At 42.9% G+C, this 21,583-nt stretch overlaps 2 protein-coding genes across 2 annotated transcripts in view; one reads left to right on the forward strand and one right to left on the reverse strand.

The window, feature by feature from the left end:
• Nucleotides 1-2,010, reverse strand: part of Acf (ATP-dependent chromatin assembly factor large subunit) — a 33,617-nt gene extending 31,607 nt beyond the window's left edge. The window contains exons 1-2 of the mRNA XM_090112264.1: nucleotides 1,674-2,010; nucleotides 1,140-1,469 (exon numbers count right to left, since the gene is read on the reverse strand). Of these exons, the coding sequence (XP_089968390.1) occupies nucleotides 1,140-1,469; nucleotides 1,674-1,786 (443 nt within the window). The 5' untranslated portion in view covers nucleotides 1,787-2,010. The remainder of the gene's footprint in view (nucleotides 1-1,139; nucleotides 1,470-1,673) is intronic.
• Nucleotides 2,011-2,445: 435 nt separating this feature from the next.
• Nucleotides 2,446-21,498, forward strand: Polr3A (RNA polymerase III subunit A). The gene is made up of 26 exons (XM_090112201.1): nucleotides 2,446-2,627; nucleotides 2,956-3,091; nucleotides 3,319-3,468; nucleotides 3,595-3,939; nucleotides 4,279-4,433; nucleotides 4,843-5,020; nucleotides 5,416-5,553; nucleotides 6,643-6,840; nucleotides 7,268-7,392; nucleotides 7,674-7,785; nucleotides 8,095-8,327; nucleotides 8,627-8,727; nucleotides 8,960-9,095; nucleotides 9,432-9,545; nucleotides 10,146-10,265; nucleotides 10,825-10,904; nucleotides 11,172-11,285; nucleotides 11,641-11,798; nucleotides 12,851-13,023; nucleotides 17,779-17,883; nucleotides 18,120-18,528; nucleotides 19,087-19,205; nucleotides 19,489-19,701; nucleotides 20,363-20,456; nucleotides 20,763-20,963; nucleotides 21,260-21,498. Exons 1-26 carry the CDS (start codon nucleotides 2,584-2,586, stop codon nucleotides 21,470-21,472), a joined length of 4,164 nt encoding a protein of 1,387 aa, XP_089968327.1. The 5' UTR covers nucleotides 2,446-2,583; the 3' UTR covers nucleotides 21,473-21,498.
• Nucleotides 21,499-21,583: the final 85 nt, after the last annotated feature.

A 21,583-nucleotide genomic window follows, 5' to 3' on the forward strand; every position in this document is an offset into this window, starting at 1 on the left:
AATCATCACGCTAAGATAAACAGGAGAGGAGCACTGCGGGTAAAACCGCAGACACAGCTAGTTATATATAAAAGTAAATGAAATACAAAAATAAAATGCAGAACATAGTTATATGTTATTAAATTATTATCGTCAAAGAGATAATAATTCAACAATAATATAAGACTTGTGTAACCTACAGAATTTTCTTGAGCTTTCTTTTGTCTAAGTATGTCCAGATGAGGTTATTGTTATGTAAATTATTGTATGTATATTATGTAATTTACATGTTTGAATTGTATTACATATATTGTATAACATCAGTATTTATATTTTAAATTTGAATTTTTATACGATTTACTTATAATTGCAGATAAATAAAAGCCTCAAAACATGTTATTATGTTTGAGCTTTGAATAATGTTTTGATGAATTAAACTTGTTAAGAAATACTTATCTCTATGGTTCAATTATAAATTTTTGAACAATATAGTATTTATAAAAAAAAATAGGTAAACTACTAGTATATTATAATATTTTAAAATATTAACTTTATAATCACAACAAAAATTTGAGTTAAGTATTTAGGTACATTTGTATATGATAATGCAGTTTTCCTGCTATTTTAATTTAAGCCAAGCAACTTTATATTTTCCAATATTTAAGAATCTATATATAGATAAAGGTTTAATGTTGACAATGTTAACATTGAATTTTTTTTTATATGTACATATATGTATTATTGCTTTAATTTTTTTAATAACAAATATTTTTAAATAATTATACGGTACATTTTTGTTATTTGAAAATTTTCTCTGATAAGAAACAATGATGTTTGCCATTTAACTGTTTTTAAATTTTAATTTTAATAATTTCATGACATTTTGTTCCAAATTTTAAAGTAAAAGTTAAGCTATGAGAATTTGCCTTGACTTTTCTTATCATTGATTATACCAAGGATAGAAAATGTAAATTCTAATTGGCAAAATGTTTATCTGACTTAATAAAAAAAAAAATATTTATCACAGATGCTTATGTTATCTCCCAAAGTTCATTCACATATTATGCTACAACATAGTATTTAACATTTGATTTATAAAGCTAGTTTGGTGTTAGAAAATGAAGTGTAGTTTTAATGAATGATGTAAGAGATGTACTTACTTATCCGGGTGTTGCTTTTGAGCAGTAACTGAAAGAATGTGAGCTTCCCTCCAAATATCACCCTCCAAGCAGGCCTCTACACTCTCCCCCACAAAAAACCTCTCTCTGACGAAATTAAATACATCTTCAGACATCTCTGCAAATGAACTCCTTTTTGTTTTTGTAGCAAGATATAATATTGGTATCCTGAGCTCCATTGGGAAGTCCTTCAGCGACCTCCTTGCTGCTTTCTCACTTTCAAGGGCTTCAGAATACGTCAAATTGTTCTTTCCCGTCATCTCACATGTCCATACCATCGAATTGACGAGAATAATCCGTTCACAATACTCCCTAAAAATACGTTACAAAAACTTTATTAGAATCATCAAAATTCGGATACAGCGTGATAAAATTGTGAAACATGGTGTCACGCTCGCGTAACTATATGAGAGGCCGCACGGAAACAATGTCAACGGCGTGTTAAAGTGATATCCACGAAAGGGTCTAAAAAAATGTAACAAATTGCGCGAAAATTGTTTGCAGTAAACAACTCACTCATAATCCTTGAAAATCTCGTCGGTGATCTCGCAGTGGAATACCTCATCGTCGTCCCGCAAGAACCCTGACGCCGTCGATTTCTCAAAGGCTTTTCTTTTCAAGAGAGGCATGTTTAGAGTTCGCGGGTCACAGCGGTGGGAAAACGAAATTCAACGAGATTTTAATAGCACTGCACTTTTAATCTATACAACTTTGTACGCCGCATTGATAAATACAATTCTCTTGGTTAACATTAGCGAATTAATAGCGTTTATCAAGATTAGAAATGTGAAAATTGTTGCGTGGTTTCGGTTGACAAGCCAAAAAACGGCGCGCTAGGCGCTTCTATCTACGCCAGAAACATATGAACTGGGATACACTCCTTCAAAAATCTACCATGCCTTGTGTGATGTATACAAAAAAAATAATTGAAAATGTTTAATGATTAATTAATGTTAGACAAAATGTTAATTGTGTTACCTAAATAATTAATATTGAAGAGTGTGAAATACTTAATTTTATTGTTAAAAAAAAACTAATTAATTTACTATTCGTTACGGTAATAGAAGGTTATAGTAACTAGGCATTCCTGTTCCTGCGATTAAAATGACAATAAACGATAATTTCCTATTTATACCATTATACTTTATTGTTTTTTTGGATACCTAACTGATTTTGTTCTAGTCACGTTCTAGTAACACAGAGCAAGTAATATATGGTAATATATAGGTTCCTAATTTTTTTCGTTCTAAATATTCTGTTGTTGTACATGTTGACTGAACTTGACAGTTGACATTTTCAAAATACGAACTGAAGTTCCTTTACCTATGGCCAAACACGAAAAATAAAAATAAAAACAAGTAGGAATGAAATAAAATCTTACGCCTACAAATATTTTTCAGATTTACTTTATGTAAGTGCCTGAAATATGCCTAAAGAGCAATACCGTGAAACATATGTGGGTAGAAAGATGTAAGTGAGGTTATGTTTACAAAATATTTAACTTGATTTTTATTAATAAAGCTTATAAAATATTTACATACAACGCAAGCCTTTAAAATAGTATTATTTAATAAAAAAAAGTATCATGCACACAATCAAAAAGTGTGGTAGAATCAGGTACCTTACCTTTATAACCTGCATTCACATAATTAAATCTGTTGTTTTGGAGTCGAAACTCAATATTAGAAAAAATATTGGAATAATAAAAATTTGTGTAGATAGAAATAACATTTTAACAAAATTTCGCATCTATTATAAGTTTTCTATTCTGCATTAAGCTTTTTATACATTTTTTCAGATCTCAAGTTACCTTCAATGTGGACAGTGCATCGGATATACAGTTAGCTGCTAACATACAAGTGATAACAAAGAACTTATATGCTCAAGATGGGCAAAGAGTGCCAGCTAGCTATGGAGTCCTTGATAGGAGAATGGTAAGTTTATAATTTTTAACACAAAAAAAGTTCAATCAATTTTTAAAAAGGTTATATATTCTGATATTTTTTTAATCATAAACAATTACACTACAAATACAAAGCTGCGTTTGATATAATCTTAGCCTGTACCTTTAAAAAATTGTTTACTAAGTATCATCTTTTTCATTTTGTACTAAGTACCCTAATCTTCATGTTATTTTATAAAATACAAATTTAATTTCAAGGGGACAAATCAAAAAGACGCAAACTGTGAGACCTGTGGCCTTGGTCTTGCAGACTGCGTGGGCCACTACGGTTACATTGAGCTTGCCTTGCCTGTTTTCCATGTGGGCTACTTTAGATCTATAATCACGATTTTGCAGACTATTTGTAAGGTAAGTGGTGTTTGTAGTTTTCCTGTAGGATTCTTATTATGTTTTGGCATTAAAATAAAAAAAAATCCTTCATTTTATTAATATTGTATCATAGGAAACATGTATACAAAACAGTATTTTTTACAGAACTGCGCAAAAGTCATGCTCGCTGAACCACTAAAGAAGTCATATCGCCGCAAATTCATGAATCCCGAAATTTCGTATCTACACAAGAAGAACTTACGAGCTGCTGTCTTGAAAAAGGCGAAGACGTGCACCAAATGTCCCCACTGTGATTCTATTAATGGTGTTGTTAAGAAAAGTTCAGCAGGAATCTTGAAAATTGTTCATGAGAAGTATAGGAATAAGAAACCAAGTGATCCGTTAGTTAGGAGTGTGCTGAGCGAGTTCAATGAAGCGAAAGAATCTAATAAGGAACTGGCTTCAATGCTAGGTACTGGCAATATTGTTATTGAAATGAATCCGTTGGAGGTAAGTCCGAAATATTTGTATGTAGTATAGTACAAACTGTGCCGCGTCTTCGAACGCGTATGCATGCATGATGCAGGACGACAAAGAGATGGCCAAAAAATTAAAAAATTATTTTATTTGGCCTGTTTTACTTGTTTAAAAATTCCTAATCGATGCTATTTCAGATATTTAGAGTCAAACATATTTCTCTTTTAAGCTTTCTATTCTCATATGCAGGGTATCAATATGAAGAAATACACTAGTCTATTTTTTACAGTGATTCTTTTTTAATTTGAATAGTTTTAAAAATTAATTAATTAAATAAAAAATATTTTTCATACTAAAAAAAGACTCCTACAGGTAATCAACCTATTCCGTCGCATCCCGGAACAAGATATTCCACTCCTCGGGATGAACGTGAAGAGTTCCAGGCCCGAGGATCTGATCCTCACGCGTTTGCCCGTACCGCCGCTCTGCATCAGGCCCAGTGTGGCTTCCGATATTAAGGCGGGCACGTGAGTTACCTAATTTTTAAACCAATTGATACGAAAAATGCGAAATGTCTTCCGAATAATAGAATTAAAATGAACGCTACACAAACTTTGCCTGGTTAATAATAAATTTATAAAAATTATGTTTTCTCCAATTTTTATATTTTTTTTCTACTACTCTACACATAGTATTATGAAAAAACATATCTCCATTTTGGATTTGCTATAAAACTAAGTATTCTGCATAAATACGTAAACTTTTCAACTGACGCGCATAAAGACCTTGCTCCTGCCAGAAGCCTTTATTACCTTAGAAAGATGAACCAATACAGAAATCAATAAACTTGTAAACTCCATCCAAATAGATCCAATAATTTACCTGTGCCGTTCCAACAAAAATTACACACTATAAGAAGTAAAAACAACATTCCAGCAACGAAGACGACCTAACAATGAAGCAGTCCGAGATCCTGCTAATCAATGACGTCATAGCCCGCCACGTGGCGAGCGGCGGCAAGTCGGAGCTAGTACAAGAGGATTGGGACTATCTACAGTTGCACTGTGCGTTGTATATCAATAGCGAGATGTCGGGCATACCGCTGTCTATGCAGGTAAAGTATGGGGATGTAGTTGTATATAGCCAGGATAGATAGGATGGGAAAGAGATAGATAGAGAGCTAGATATATAGAATTTAAATAGGTAATTAGTATATTGACATACTATAAACAAATAGACTCATTATTATGTTTAAAAATTGTCAGATGAAAAACTCTGCCTACGTGTGTATTAGGCATTGTTTTGTTATGAGCGATACAATAGACATTGAACATTACTGCAACGAAATAAGGTGCTAATTTGAGTGAATGTTTTATACAAGGCCGCCCGGACATTTTTTAACCAATATGTATTTTTATGCTTATCGTGATTTTTGCATTTGAATCAAACAATAAAGTATATACTTGAAAATAAATTTAATAAAAAACATCTATTTCTCTCTCCCCACAGCCAAAAAAACCCGGGCGTGGTTTAGTCCAACGTCTCAAGGGCAAACAAGGAAGGTTCCGTGGCAACCTGTCGGGCAAGCGAGTGGATTTCTCCAGCAGGACTGTTATATCCCCGGACCCCAACTTGCAGATACAGGAGGTATGACGTCATATGAGAGAAATAGCTATAGTATTGTGTTCTCTTTCTATAGTTTGATATTATATTATATTTATATGCTGTTCTGTTTCTTAATATGTTCTTCAAATTCCTTATTACTTATCATTTTTCTATTGTTTTATCAGTATTGTTACCATTACCATTAAATAATATAGTTTGAAATTAAATTAAATTTTAATCTTAGCGAGCGATATATACCGATCGTAAATTGTGTTGTGTCAGATAGATGCATAATCAGATGCTTTATGTATATTATTCACGTTATACGCACGTCAAGCGCATGTCATCAACTGACGATTGAAGAACAAGAATAATGCTTCCATCGTGTGTTGAAACAATCAACGGATCGGCAACATCGAGTCAGCCGTTTGTTATGCGTTCGACGTGGCAACTTTGCGTTATTGGCTCATTGTCATTACGCGTTCGTGTGCGGTGCGGCAACGTCGCTTTATTCACTTATTTTCCGTTCGACGTGCGGCGCGGCAATGTCGCGCTAGGCGTTTGTCATACGAAATACGTGCGAGCGTCGTGGCAACGTCGCGTCATTCACTAATTATGCGTTGGCCATGCGGCGCGGCAACATCGCTTCAATCACTCAACACGTGTTCGCCGTGTAGCGCGCGCGGCTACATGTCACTATTGAACTGGCTCTCGAGATTCTGTTGAAAGAAAACTGTTTTCCGAGATTGATACATATAAAACGTCGTGTACATAACAAATAGGGCAAAATACGCCTAATGTAAAAAATAATGTTTTGGATACGAAGGTACATCAAGAGTTTTGATTAGTTCGAATTTCACCCGAGATGTATAATTTCAATAAAAAACTGATGGGTTCATGATTTTTACCTGTACAATATACTTATATCAATATCAATAAATGGTTTTGTTTTTAATTTTTGAAGTGAAACTACCTTAGGCGTGTTGAAAAAAAAAATTCAAGGTCGTGTCAAAGAGTAAGGTGACAATTTTGGTATCTTTGAATCTTGCCAAAGAAGTTTCACTACTGACACGTGTGCACGGCGTACACGCTCCTTGTTTATTTATTTTTTGTCATTTTACGTGACATTAGGTGGGCGTACCCGTCCACGTGGCGAAGACCCTCACATACCCGGAGCGAGTGTTTCCCGCCAACTTGCGCTGGCTGCGCGCGCTCGTGTGCGCGGGCCCGGATGCACATCCGGGGGCGAATTATGTGCAACAACGTGGGCTTGCGCATAAGAAGTACTTGAAGTACGGGAATAGGGAGAAGATCGCGCAGGAGCTTAAGGTGGGTATTTATTTTATTAAATACAAAGAATATTGTACATGCGTTTCAGTCAGATATCTATATAGGTACATAACAATTTGGAGTTTGGTGGAAATTTGAATTTGAAATTTGAATAGAATTCAGATTCGAACTGTAATTCAGATTTATGTACACATTCAAAGGCAAGTTAAATTTTGAAGTCTAATTAAATTTTTAATTTTATTTCAAATTCGAATTCATTGTCAAATTTTAACTCATATTTGAAACTTTATCAGCTGCTTTTTGAAGTACTAGTACCTAAGTAGAATAACTTGTATTTCAATTTTAATTACGATAAAAATTCAGCCTATTTTCTTTATACTCAAATGCATGTTTGGGCAAATGTTTGTATTTATTTCGTATCATTTCATTCGCAATGTACTCTTCTAAAACATACACTATCTCGTAGTGTGGTGACATAGTAGAGCGCCACCTGGTGGACGGTGACGTGGTGCTGTTCAATCGGCAGCCATCTTTACACAAGCTGTCCATCATGTGTCATCGGGCTAAGGTCCAGCCGCAGAGGACCTTCAGGTTATAAGATACAGTTTATTTGCGAGCTTTCATGCGAATTTGTACCTTATTGTGTTTAGAATAAAGTATATATTTGGTATTAATTTAAAACATAGTCGAATTTTCTAGTGCAGTTTTTACTGTTTAAATAAAGGTCCATTATCTATTATTGCTAAGATGAAATTTTGTATAACCATGACTTGGGGGTAAAAACTGTAATGGCCAAATTTTCACTGTCTTCTGCTAGAATAAAGTCTGTGTTATTTGATTTTAAATCGCAGTTTTTCTACTTTATACAATAGATTCAACGAATGTGTGTGCACACCATACAACGCAGATTTTGATGGAGATGAAATGAATATGCATCTTCCGCAGACTGAGGAAGCGAGGGCGGAAGCTCTTATACTTATGGGAGTGAGTTACTTTAGATGCTCCTTTTTTAAAGTCGATAAAATGTCAAATCTTAAAATACTGATAGCTGGAAAATTACTACATCTGCCTATTTGTGATTTTACTTCTTAATATGAGGTTTAAAATGACCAATGTTTAACAGTAGTACAGTGCCGATTAAAAAGTCAATTATTGTAAATTTTATTTATTCAATAAAGAGAAAAAGTATTCCTGTTGCTTTTTCATTACGAGCATGAACCTTTGTTAGCTATGCAATGTCTAATTACTTTTTTCTTACCCTTTACACAAAAATTTACACGTTCCTTTCACTAGAATAAATCGAACCTGGTGACACCGCGGAACGGTGAACTCCTGATAGCAGCTACCCAGGATTTCATCACCGGTGGTTACCTCATCACCCAGCGGGACTCGTTCTTCACCCGCGAGGAAGCCCAGCAGCTCGCCAGCTGTCTGCTCGCCGGACCTGACGCCAACATGCGCGTGGATATGCCCCCACCGGCTATACTCAAACCGAGGAAATTGTGGACCGGGAAACAGATATTTAGGTAGGGTAGGATGATAGGTTAGGAAGTTTGCTGGAGAAAATAGATTTTTGGGTATTTAATTAATTCTGTAATCTGGGAAGTCGATATTTAGGTAGGTTTATGTGTTTAGAAATTGCGTGTAATATAGATAATAGATATTTAAAATCACTTTCAAAGCTCTTTAAAGACAAAAATTGCGCCAAATTAAGAACGTAAATGTTTTGCATATTTTTAAAAATATATTTTTACCCATAGCTCTACATCCTCAAGTACTTACACTCCAATTTTTCTAAATATTTAGAGTAAATTATGGTTTGCAGTCTCATCATGAAGCCGAATAAAGAGTGCAAGGTGAAGGCGAACTTAGAGACAAAAGGCAAAAATTACACCAGCAACAAGGACATGTGCATACAGGATTCATGTAAGTATGTATTATATTAAAAAAATGTTATACTCTTTACTGTTGTTTATAGTTTAACTTCACTTTTATGTTTTATGTGGTTGTATATGTTACGGTCAAAGATTGAAAACGCTCATTTAGCGAAAAAATAGCTCCTAATGCGTTGTGGTCTCCAGTTAAATAGGTAGGTTACACGTTATAATTTATTTCTTTTTGTGATATTTAATATGTATTGTGTTATCTTTGTTTATAGATGTAATAATACGAAATTCTGAACTGCTCTGTGGGTCCATGGATAAGAGCACCCTGGGCTCCGGTACAAAGACCAGCATCTTTTATATTTTATTAAGGGATTGGGGAGAGGAATATGCTGTTAGAGGAATGTGGAGGTAAAAATATATTACATAAGCATTAAGCATGCACAAATTGATGCTTTGAATAAATAGGATATCTAAAAATAATTATTATTTATTATGTAAATATGTAGTAGTGACCCTATCTCATTGTGGAGTTTGATTTTTTTCATGGATGGTATTCTTTCAAATGTGTGATTTATGATGTGGTTTAAATTTAAGAGATCTTATTAGATATGAAACACAATCAAACATATTTGTTTTAGACAGTATTTCTTGTTACAGCGCCATATACCTCAAAATTGCAATGTATAATATTACACTTTTTGTAGTCATTTTTATTCAGTTAATCCTAATATCTTTGTTACATAGATTGGCTCGTATGGCATCCTACTATATGATGAACCGCGGCTTCAGTTTTGGCATTATTGACGTAACGCCGGGCAAGAAGCTTATAGAAGCCAAAAACAAACTACTTGAATCTGGGTATGTATGATACATTTTATAAAAACTTAGTATTTCGTCTATAAGTATATTTTATCTATTTAACCATAACATGTTGGATAATAGCCTAAACCTGGAAGCCTATCTCCCTGCAAGCAACAATAAAAACTTGAGTGGTGTCAAGGGATACCCGGATGGAAAGAAGTCCTATGGGAGAGAGAGACAGACAGATAAACACGCGCACGTCGCACGGCTTACAACTATAGCAAAAAGTGTCGTTACAACTTTTGGTCTTAATTCCGTCTAGCCCCCTTTCACAACGCGCGATAAGGCACTTCGTTCCAATAGGCAGATGACAAATATTATAGCGATTGTGATGTATTTTAAAATCAAATTAAAATCAAAAATATTTATTGCGTTAGAAATATGTTTACAATTTTTCCAGTAATTGAGACATCCTTTTAAGCATTTAAATGCTTGTGTTGTGTGAAAAATATGTGTTTAAATACAATACAATATGGTGCAAATAATGACTGGTAAAATGTTTTATATTTTTGATCGTTTCCAACTGATGTTTACTCCTTACGACCCGAATTAAAACACCCTAAATTCCAATTATAGTACCCTCTTGTACATGATCAGGTACTCCAAATGTGACGGCTACATCCTGGAGATGGAGAAAGGCACGCTCCAGTGTCAGCCCGGATGCAGCATGGAGGAGACCCTGGAAGCTGTCATGCTGAGCGAGCTGAGCAGCATCAGGTAATATCTTAAACTTGGAGTAACCTGGTGCTTATGACTTATTAAGTGCTTCAGTCCAATTAAAATGCGTTTATTACTTTTCCTGGTATATTTTAACTAGCTGTGCCCCGCGGTTTCACCCGCATTGCTCCGCTCTTGTTGGTCTTAGCGTAATGATATAATATAGCCTATAGGCCTTCCTCGATAAATGGGCTATCTAACATCGAAATAATTTTTCAAATCGGACCAGTAGTTTCTGAGATTAGCGCGTCCAAACAAACAAACTCTTCAGCCTTCTAATATTAGTATAGATATGCTTGAATATGGGGTGGGGGTAATAGGAATAGCATTTGAATTGCATATTGTAAGGGTTTGAAAATTGTATACTCATTTATAATTTTGTGTACAGAAAAGTGAGACCGCTTGCTTCCTTGTGCAATAGTTAACATTATGATCACATTTTGCCTGTAAAGGGCTTGAAGAATTGCACATCTCCCTCAAAGGAACATTAGTCTTAATTGTTTACAATCATTTGACGACGTATTATATTCTTTCTTCTGAAAGTTTTATTTCATTACAGAGAGTTGGCGGCCAAAGCGTGTTTTAGAGAGTTGCATCCGACCAATGCTCCACTTATTATGGCTCAAAGTGGATCTAAAGGTATTAATAACAAAATTAGGAATGTGTTTATGTTAGAAAAGGATGATAGAGTTACTGATTATGTTATAATTCACAAGTTTTTTTATAGTAGGAATCTGATTGTCACCTGTTTTTTTTTAAAAACGTCTTGTTTATTTATAAATATTTTTGAGCTATATTTGTTGAAAAGGAATTCAATGAGGAGTCAATAGTGACTAATAAAAAAAAAAGAAAAGAAAAATACTTATTAAATTATTTTTATAAATGAATTAAATTATTTGTTTACAGGTTCGAACATTAATATCTCTCAGATGATCGCGTGCGTGGGCCAGCAGGCTTTGAACGGTAAAAGAGTGCCGAATGGTTTCGAAGATAGATCGCTACCACATTTCGAGAGACACTGTAAGTAACATTGGTTATATTCTACAGAATTCAGAATTTTTATTAATCATTCTTTTTAAGTTGCACTATTGAATGCAGGTTTATTTCCTGGATGTTTATATCCAACTTCACTTTATTTTTACGCCCGCATGATAAACTACACAAAATATATCAATTCTTCAATGAGTTTCAGAATTAATGTGAACGAATAACATGCAATGCAATACACGACGTCCTGGCAGAACCAATACAAATTAAAAACTTTTTTATCCAAGTAAAGCATATACTATTCACGAAAAGTCTATTTTTAAACTACTGTAAAATTACTGGCAACAAACTCGGCTATTTCAATCCTTATCTTTTTTTCTCCAAACAGCAAAGATCCCAGCGGCTCGTGGTTTCGTAGAGAACAGTTTCTACACGGGCTTAACACCGACGGAGTTTTTCTTCCACACAATGGGTGGTAGGGAGGGACTCGTGGATACTGCTGTTAAAACTGCAGAAACAGGGTACTTGCAGAGGAGACTTGTTAAGGTAAGGGGTAGTCGTAGTAAACAAACTGACAAAAATATTTTATTGTGCCAAAATAATAGTAGCAAAAGTAATTATAAGAAAGACAGAGTTGAGCTCAATAGGCGGTTTATCGCTAAGACGGAAATTGGAACGAATTGATCGACCTTAAACTCAAACATTTATTTATTCAACTAGACTTCGTTTAGCGCTTTTGAATCATCAAAAAATAGAAAATAATAATTTACCACCGGTTTCGATAGCAGTTTCCACAGAGAAGAATTTGGAAGAAACTCCGGAATTACTCGTTTAAAATCATAACAATGTAAAAATAATAATCATGCCAGAGAACTATCCTATCGTGTTAAAGTGACAACTTTTCAGGATTACCATCTTTCATCAATTCATTAATATTGTATCGCAACTAAAACGTTTAAATTTATATAAATAAAGTTATTACCACAAGCTCTAACAAGAAGGGACCTAAAGTAGCTCCCTGTGGAACACCAATGTTAATTGACGCACCGCTAGAACTTTCTCCATTAACAACGACTGTCTGTATCCTATTATGAAGATATGAGGCTATAAGGTTCTGAGCTTGTTCTTAAATTCTTTTGATTCATTATGGTGATTGAGTTAACGCAATAAAGTGAAATGTTCTACGTAGTGAAATGCTTTGGAGAGGTCATAAAATATCCCCTAGGAATTGTTTTGAGTTTTTCCATGCTTTATTTGATGCAAAGAAAGTGATTAGTCACTCAAATAAACACAACGAATTTTTCTAACGTTCTGTAGGGAGTTTCGTTACTGTTACTGTGGTAACATAATGTTTTTCGTCTCGTCTCTTATAGTAGTGTTTTTCATAAGTACGACAGTCCAGTCCGGGTAGTTCTGCTATGCATTTTTTTCGGGAGGTTATAAAATGACTGAAGATATCATATTCGATTGTCAGTTGATAGAAAACTTAGCTGCTACGACATAATTTATCTTGCCTATCATGTTCCTGTCAGTCTCTCGAGAACCTTTTGCTGTCATTACGACATAATTTGCCTTGACTGATTTGATATTCGTGACAGTCGCTAGAAGACCTGGTGCTGCACTACGACATGACAGTACGCAACGCGACGGGCGAGGTGGTGCAGTTCCAGTACGGCAGCGACGGGCTCGACCCCAGCTGCATGGAGGGCCGCGACCGGCCCGTCGACCTGCCGCGCGTGCTCGCACACGTGCGCGCGTTGTGCCCCGCCAGGTAACTACGACATGACAGTACGCAACGCGACGGGCGAGGTGGTGCAGTTCCAGTACGGCAGCGACGGGCTCGACCCCAGCTGCATGGAGGGCCGCGACCGGCCCGTCGACCTGCCGCGCGTGCTCGCACACGTGCGCGCGCTCTGCCCCGCCAGGTAACTACGACATGACAGTACGCAACGCGACGGGCGAGGTGGTGCAGTTCCAGTACGGCAGCGACGGGCTCGACCCCAGCTGCATGGAGGGCCGCGACCGGCCCGTCGACCTGCCGCGCGTGCTCGCACACGTGCGCGCGTTGTGCCCCGCCAGGTAACTACGACATGACAGTACGCAACGCGACGGGCGAGGTGGTGCAGTTCCAGTACGGCAGCGACGGGCTCGACCCCAGCTGCATGGAGGGCCGCGACCGGCCCGTCGACCTGCCGCGCGTGCTCGCACACGTGCGCGCGTTGTGCCCCGCCAGGTAACTACGACATGACAGTACGCAACGCGACGGGCGAGGTGGTGCAGTTCCAGTACGGCAGCGACGGGCTCGACCCCAGCTGCATGGAGGGCCGCGACCGGCCCGTCGACCTGCCGCGCGTGCTCGCACACGTGCGCGCGTTGTGCCCCGCCAGGTAACTACGACATGACAGTACGCAACGCGACGGGCGAGGTGGTGCAGTTCCAGTACGGCAGCGACGGGCTCGACCCCAGCTGCATGGAGGGCCGCGACCGGCCCGTCGACCTGCCGCGCGTGCTCGCACACGTGCGCGCGCTCTGCCCCGCCAGGTAACTACGACATGACAGTACGCAACGCGACGGGCGAGGTGGTGCAGTTCCAGTACGGCAGCGACGGGCTCGACCCCAGCTGCATGGAGGGCCGCGACCGGCCCGTCGACCTGCCGCGCGTGCTCGCACACGTGCGCGCGTTGTGCCCCGCCAGGTAACTACGACATGACAGTACGCAACGCGACGGGCGAGGTGGTGCAGTTCCAGTACGGCAGCGACGGGCTCGACCCCAGCTGCATGGAGGGCCGCGACCGGCCCGTCGACCTGCCGCGCGTGCTCGCACACGTGCGCGCGTTGTGCCCCGCCAGGTAACTACGACATGACAGTACGCAACGCGACGGGCGAGGTGGTGCAGTTCCAGTACGGCAGCGACGGGCTCGACCCCAGCTGCATGGAGGGCCGCGACCGGCCCGTCGACCTGCCGCGCGTGCTCGCACACGTGCGCGCGCTCTGCCCCGCCAGGTAACTACGACATGACAGTACGCAACGCGACGGGCGAGGTGGTGCAGTTCCAGTACGGCAGCGACGGGCTCGACCCCAGCTGCATGGAGGGCCGCGACCGGCCCGTCGACCTGCCGCGCGTGCTCGCACACGTGCGCGCGTTGTGCCCCGCCAGGTAACTACGACATGACAGTACGCAACGCGACGGGCGAGGTGGTGCAGTTCCAGTACGGCAGCGACGGGCTCGACCCCAGCTGCATGGAGGGCCGCGACCGGCCCGTCGACCTGCCGCGCGTGCTCGCACACGTGCGCGCGTTGTGCCCCGCCAGGTAACTACGACATGACAGTACGCAACGCGACGGGCGAGGTGGTGCAGTTCCAGTACGGCAGCGACGGGCTCGACCCCAGCTGCATGGAGGGCCGCGACCGGCCCGTCGACCTGCCGCGCGTGCTCGCACACGTGCGCGCGTTGTGCCCCGCCAGGTAACTACGACATGACAGTACGCAACGCGACGGGCGAGGTGGTGCAGTTCCAGTACGGCAGCGACGGGCTCGACCCCAGCTGCATGGAGGGCCGCGACCGGCCCGTCGACCTGCCGCGCGTGCTCGCACACGTGCGCGCGCTCTGCCCCGCCAGGTAACTACGACATGACAGTACGCAACGCGACGGGCGAGGTGGTGCAGTTCCAGTACGGCAGCGACGGGCTCGACCCCAGCTGCATGGAGGGCCGCGACCGGCCCGTCGACCTGCCGCGCGTGCTCGCACACGTGCGCGCGTTGTGCCCCGCCAGGTAACTACGACATGACAGTACGCAACGCGACGGGCGAGGTGGTGCAGTTCCAGTACGGCAGCGACGGGCTCGACCCCAGCTGCATGGAGGGCCGCGACCGGCCCGTCGACCTGCCGCGCGTGCTCGCACACGTGCGCGCGTTGTGCCCCGCCAGGTAACTACGACATGACAGTACGCAACGCGACGGGCGAGGTGGTGCAGTTCCAGTACGGCAGCGACGGGCTCGACCCCAGCTGCATGGAGGGCCGCGACCGGCCCGTCGACCTGCCGCGCGTGCTCGCACACGTGCGCGCGTTGTGCCCCGCCAGGTAACTACGACATGACAGTACGCAACGCGACGGGCGAGGTGGTGCAGTTCCAGTACGGCAGCGACGGGCTCGACCCCAGCTGCATGGAGGGCCGCGACCGGCCCGTCGACCTGCCGCGCGTGCTCGCACACGTGCGCGCGTTGTGCCCCGCCAGGTAACTACGACATGACAGTACGCAACGCGACGGGCGAGGTGGTGCAGTTCCAGTACGGCAGCGACGGGCTCGACCCCAGCTGCATGGAGGGCCGCGACCGGCCCGTCGACCTGCCGCGCGTGCTCGCACACGTGCGCGCGCTCTGCCCCGCCAGGTAACTACGACATGACAGTACGCAACGCGACGGGCGAGGTGGTGCAGTTCCAGTACGGCAGCGACGGGCTCGACCCCAGCTGCATGGAGGGCCGCGACCGGCCCGTCGACCTGCCGCGCGTGCTCGCACACGTGCGCGCGTTGTGCCCCGCCAGGTAACTACGACATGACAGTACGCAACGCGACGGGCGAGGTGGTGCAGTTCCAGTACGGCAGCGACGGGCTCGACCCCAGCTGCATGGAGGGCCGCGACCGGCCCGTCGACCTGCCGCGCGTGCTCGCACACGTGCGCGCGCTCTGCCCCGCCAGGTAACTACGACATGACAGTACGCAACGCGACGGGCGAGGTGGTGCAGTTCCAGTACGGCAGCGACGGGCTCGACCCCAGCTGCATGGAGGGCCGCGACCGGCCCGTCGACCTGCCGCGCGTGCTCGCACACGTGCGCGCGCTCTGCCCCGCCAGGTAACTACGACATGACAGTACGCAACGCGACGGGCGAGGTGGTGCAGTTCCAGTACGGCAGCGACGGGCTCGACCCCAGCTGCATGGAGGGCCGCGACCGGCCCGTCGACCTGCCGCGCGTGCTCGCACACGTGCGCGCGTTGTGCCCCGCCAGGTAACTACGACATGACAGTACGCAACGCGACGGGCGAGGTGGTGCAGTTCCAGTACGGCAGCGACGGGCTCGACCCCAGCTGCATGGAGGGCCGCGACCGGCCCGTCGACCTGCCGCGCGTGCTCGCACACGTGCGCGCGCTCTGCCCCGCCAGGTAACTACGACATGACAGTACGCAACGCGACGGGCGAGGTGGTGCAGTTCCAGTACGGCAGCGACGGGCTCGACCCCAGCTGCATGGAGGGCCGCGACCGGCCCGTCGACCTGCCGCGCGTGCTCGCACACGTGCGCGCGTTGTGCCCCGCCAGGTAACTACGACATGACAGTACGCAACGCGACGGGCGAGGTGGTGCAGTTCCAGTACGGCAGCGACGGGCTCGACCCCAGCTGCATGGAGGGCCGCGACCGGCCCGTCGACCTGCCGCGCGTGCTCGCACACGTGCGCGCGCTCTGCCCCGCCAGGTAACTACGACATGACAGTACGCAACGCGACGGGCGAGGTGGTGCAGTTCCAGTACGGCAGCGACGGGCTCGACCCCAGCTGCATGGAGGGCCGCGACCGGCCCGTCGACCTGCCGCGCGTGCTCGCACACGTGCGCGCGCTCTGCCCCGCCAGGTAACTACGACATGACAGTACGCAACGCGACGGGCGAGGTGGTGCAGTTCCAGTACGGCAGCGACGGGCTCGACCCCAGCTGCATGGAGGGCCGCGACCGGCCCGTCGACCTGCCGCGCGTGCTCGCACACGTGCGCGCGCTCTGCCCCGCCAGGTAACTACGACATGACAGTACGCAACGCGACGGGCGAGGTGGTGCAGTTCCAGTACGGCAGCGACGGGCTCGACCCCAGCTGCATGGAGGGCCGCGACCGGCCCGTCGACCTGCCGCGCGTGCTCGCACACGTGCGCGCGCTCTGCCCCGCCAGGTAACGTGTGACATAGGGAAGACGGGTCATATACACTACACAGAACACACACACAAATAAAGAAAAATTAAGTCTAGTCAAGATACTAACATAATGCTAGAAAACGCGAACACTACAATTTTAATGAAAACGTTAGCAAACACACATATAAACTAAAAAATCAAATAAAAGAGATTACATGATAGCAAACATTCACATAACATAGAAAGAAAGAAACGATATTACATAAATACGATAGTAAACACACCCACGAACTATTCCCCTGTCCCAATATTAGTTACCTTACTCCTCCAAAACGGCTGGGTTGATTCTCATGAAAATTTGTGTGCATATCGAGTAGGTCTGAGAATCGGCTGACATCTATTTTTCATACCCCTAAATGATGAAGAGTAAGGCAGAACAACGTTTGCCGGGACAGTTAGTAAAAGATAAAAATGATTTTACATGAACACGATAGCAAATACACACACGAACAGAAGAAAAACTAATTCTATTTTCATTTAAAAATTGTTAGACCTAATTTACCGATTATTAAATAACCACAGATAGCAATATAGATTTTCTCGATAAATGAGCAAAATCATTATTTTTTTATAGAGAGGAAGAACCTCTGGATGCAGACAGGATACTGGAGGCGGCTGAAGAAACCCTTGCTTTGGATGACTTCAAGACGTGTACCCAGGAGTTCAAAACTGAGCTATTGTAAGTTTATAGTATTTAATGTAGTGTTACCGCTTATCGTTTCTCTTACGATACCACATCGACTTCTGTTTCCACTTGTCATGTCTCAAATAGCATAAATTTACTTATGTTTGCACCACTACTATTTCTACACTATTATTTCTCAAACGATACCACATTCACTTCTATTACCACGGATTATTAATCAAAACGATACAAACTTGTCTTCTACACCTAAAAAAAAATCATTCCCACAGAACATTCCTCAAAACAATATCAGCGAAGGTGCGCAACTTACGCGCTCGCTACGCGTCCTGCGGAGCCCTAGCGCTCCAACTGGAACGGCTCACACTGCCCCAGCTCGTGCTGTTCCTACGCGTGTGCCATGACAAGTACCAGAGGAGCGTCATAGAACCGGGCACCGCGGTGGGCGCGCTAGCCGCGCAGAGCATAGGCGAACCGGGTACCCAAATGACCCTCAAAACTTTTCACTTCGCGGGCGTAGCCTCCATGAACATTACCCAAGGTGTGCCCCGGGTGAAGGAGATCATAAACGCTAGCAAGAACATCTCGACGCCGATCATCACGGCAGAACTGGTGCAGCCTCATGATCAGGAGTTCGCGAGACGGGTCAAGGGCAGAGTTGAGAAGACGACACTGGGAGAGGTAGGTGATCTAGCTTGATGTAATTTGTAGGATTTTTTTTTATTTTTTTTATTGTACACTAGGGGAGCGCTTGGCCACAATCTCGCCTGATGGTAAGCTGAGATGTGGCCTAAGATGGAGCGCGCTTCCCTAGAATGTACCTGTTCACTTGAAGACCTCCAAATTGTACTCATCGGGGAACACAGATTCAGGAAGCATGTTCCAGTCCCTCGCGGCTCAAATAAAGGATGGAGTTAGATTCATGTTTTCAGTTGTATTTATTTATGTAGCCTGTTAAACTGCGTGAGAAATGATCTTTATGGCTATACTAGCTTTCTTTTGTGAGATTTCCGGGATAAAGCCTATTCAAATAAATGCCAAATTAAAAAGGCGGGTATAAAATGAAAAATTTCATGAAAATCGGTTCAGCAGTTTTTGTATGAAGGAGTAACAATCAAACAGTTCATGATCATTTTTCTGGATATATTTTTGAATTTATTTATTTGTAAAATTTTGATTGGTCCTCCATGTCTCCAACATGTCAGTTTTCCATATTTTATAAAACACATTTTTATTCAGATAACTACATACATCGAAGAGGTCTACTTGCCCACAAGTTGCTTCCTCCTAATAAGGCTGGATGCAGAACGAATCAGATTACTTTGCTTGGAAGTCAATGTACACTCTATTATATATTCGTAAGTACTCTTTTTAAATATTTCGTTGTTCATCTGTATCTTTTGTTGCTCTTTTTTCAATTGAGTCATATTGTAATAAAAAGATAGTAGCAAAACCAATTCTATATAAAACTCATGAGAAAGAAGTAAAAAATAAAAATAAAGTGACTGCAACAGCAGTAGGCTTTAAAATAAGATCTGCGGTGAGTTTGGTGGTACTTTAAGAAATTGACAATTCATTAATACCTCTAAAAGTTTACATGAGAATGTTTTAATTTTAGTAAATAAACTTTATTTCACACAGGATATGCACTTCCAAATTGAAGATAAAACCGAGCAACATAGAAGCAGTATCCGAATGGGCTATCAAGATCTACGCGGAGGGCAGCAAGCATGGCGGCTGGCTGAATGTGGCGCTGCAGCAGTTGGCCAGACAGTTGCCAGCTGTGGCTGTCAAGGGACTGCCCAAAGTGTCCAGAGCGGTTATAGCGTGCGATGATACGGGTGGAAAGCCTAGGTAAGTGTAAAGACTCTCCCCGACTTAGGTATATATCGCTAAATGAAGGTAGTGCTGCAGCAGTTGGCCAGACAGTTGCCAGCTGTGGCTGTCAAGGGACTGCCCAAAGTGTCCAGAGCGGTTATAGCGTGCGATGATACGGGTGGAAAGCCTAGGTAAGTGTAAAGACTCTCCCCGACTTAGGTATATATCGCTAAATGAAGGTAGTGCTGCAACAGTTAGCCAGACAGTTATCAGCTGTGGCTGACAAGGGACTGTCCAAAGTTTCCAGAGCGGTTATAGCGTATGATGATACGGAGCCGTTAATAAAAATAAGAAGCAAAATAGGTACCAGTTGTGAACCTTGCAGAACACCCCAAGTGATACGATTCATAAAATTTATAACTGTCGCTGTTAATGTTCTATTACCTTAATAAGTTACAGATATGCTGTACTATTTATAGCATTATTCAAACATTAAATTATTAATTTTAAGTAGAAGCAAATGATTCACCTTTTCAAATGCCTGACTAAAATCCATGTATTATATTGAATCTATATCTTGATATCCATCGACAATATGACACAAATCAGCGTGGTGAGTTATGGCCTAAGCCGTGATTAGAGATATACTTTGTCGTCTGTTCCGCTTATTGAACTGGTCAAAATTATCCGTCAATAGATACAAGCTCTGCGTGGAAGGCGAAGGACTGAGGGATGTGATAGCGACGTACGGCGTTGAAGGAACTAAGACCACTTCTAACAATATATTGGAGGTAAGTTTCCACTATTTATATTTTTTATTTAAAATAAAATGTGCTAAATAAAACTTCCATTTCTTTTCTTTTTCATTTCTTATTTTGTCATTCATTCTTTCATTTTAATTAGTGCATCTTTCAATCACTCACCAACCGATTAACATTAATTCATTTTTTTATTACTTTTTCATTCATTCATAAATTCCTTCAATTTTGAATTCATTTGCTCAGTTCTTTTATTCCTTCCATCAATTCATTCATTTATTGCGAATTTATTGAGTGAAGTGAAGCTAGGTGTAGTTCTAAAGCTCGTTGTGGTCGCAGGTGTACCAAACGCTGGGCATCGAGGCGGCCGTGTCGACGATCATCAGCGAGATCCAGGGCGTGATGGCGGGACACGGCATGAGCGTGGACCGGCGCCACGTGGCGCTGCTCGCCGCGCAGATGTGCGCGCGCGGCGAGCTGCTCGGCATCACGCGCTACGGGCTCGCGCGCATGAAGGACTCCGTGCTCAACCTGGCCAGCGTGAGCGCACACACACCCGCACACACGTGGGCGTGCTCGTGAGCAGAGCACACACATGAGCGTGCGCACGTGCGCACATGCACGCCTAAACACACATAGACTCGCGCGCTCAAACACAAACAAACATACACTCTCACACTATTACCCCATCAGGTTGCAAAAAGTACGTTTTATCTACATACAAAGTGTGCTGTATCGTCTGCATTGCCATATTCCATTAAAATTCCGTTAGAGATCCCAAAAAACATCACAAAATATAAAAAAAAAACTAAAAATAAAAATTTCGTAAATTGCAGTTTGAAAAAACGGCGGACCACCTGTTCGACGCGGCGTACTACGGACAACGGGACAGCATCGAGGGTGTCTCCGAGTGCATCATCCTCGGAGTACCAGCGGCCATTGGAACTGGTCTGCTGCAGCTGCTGCATCAGCACCCTCACCAGAAACACCAGAATAACAATAAACTGCTCTTCGATGACCCAGAGTTGCATAGTTCGATATGGGAATGATTTGGAAATAAATTATTTTGTTAAAACTGTTTTTTAGGGTTCCGTAGCCAAAATGGCAAAAACGGAACCCTTATAGTTTCGTCATGTCCGTCTGTCCGTCTGTCCGTCTGT

Source organism: Colias eurytheme, chromosome 18 (assembly GCF_061535395.1).
Source record: "Colias eurytheme isolate Ceu_HAF_F1 chromosome 18, ilColEury1 Martin Lab GWU primary, whole genome shotgun sequence".
NCBI lineage: Eukaryota > Metazoa > Arthropoda > Insecta > Lepidoptera > Pieridae > Colias > Colias eurytheme.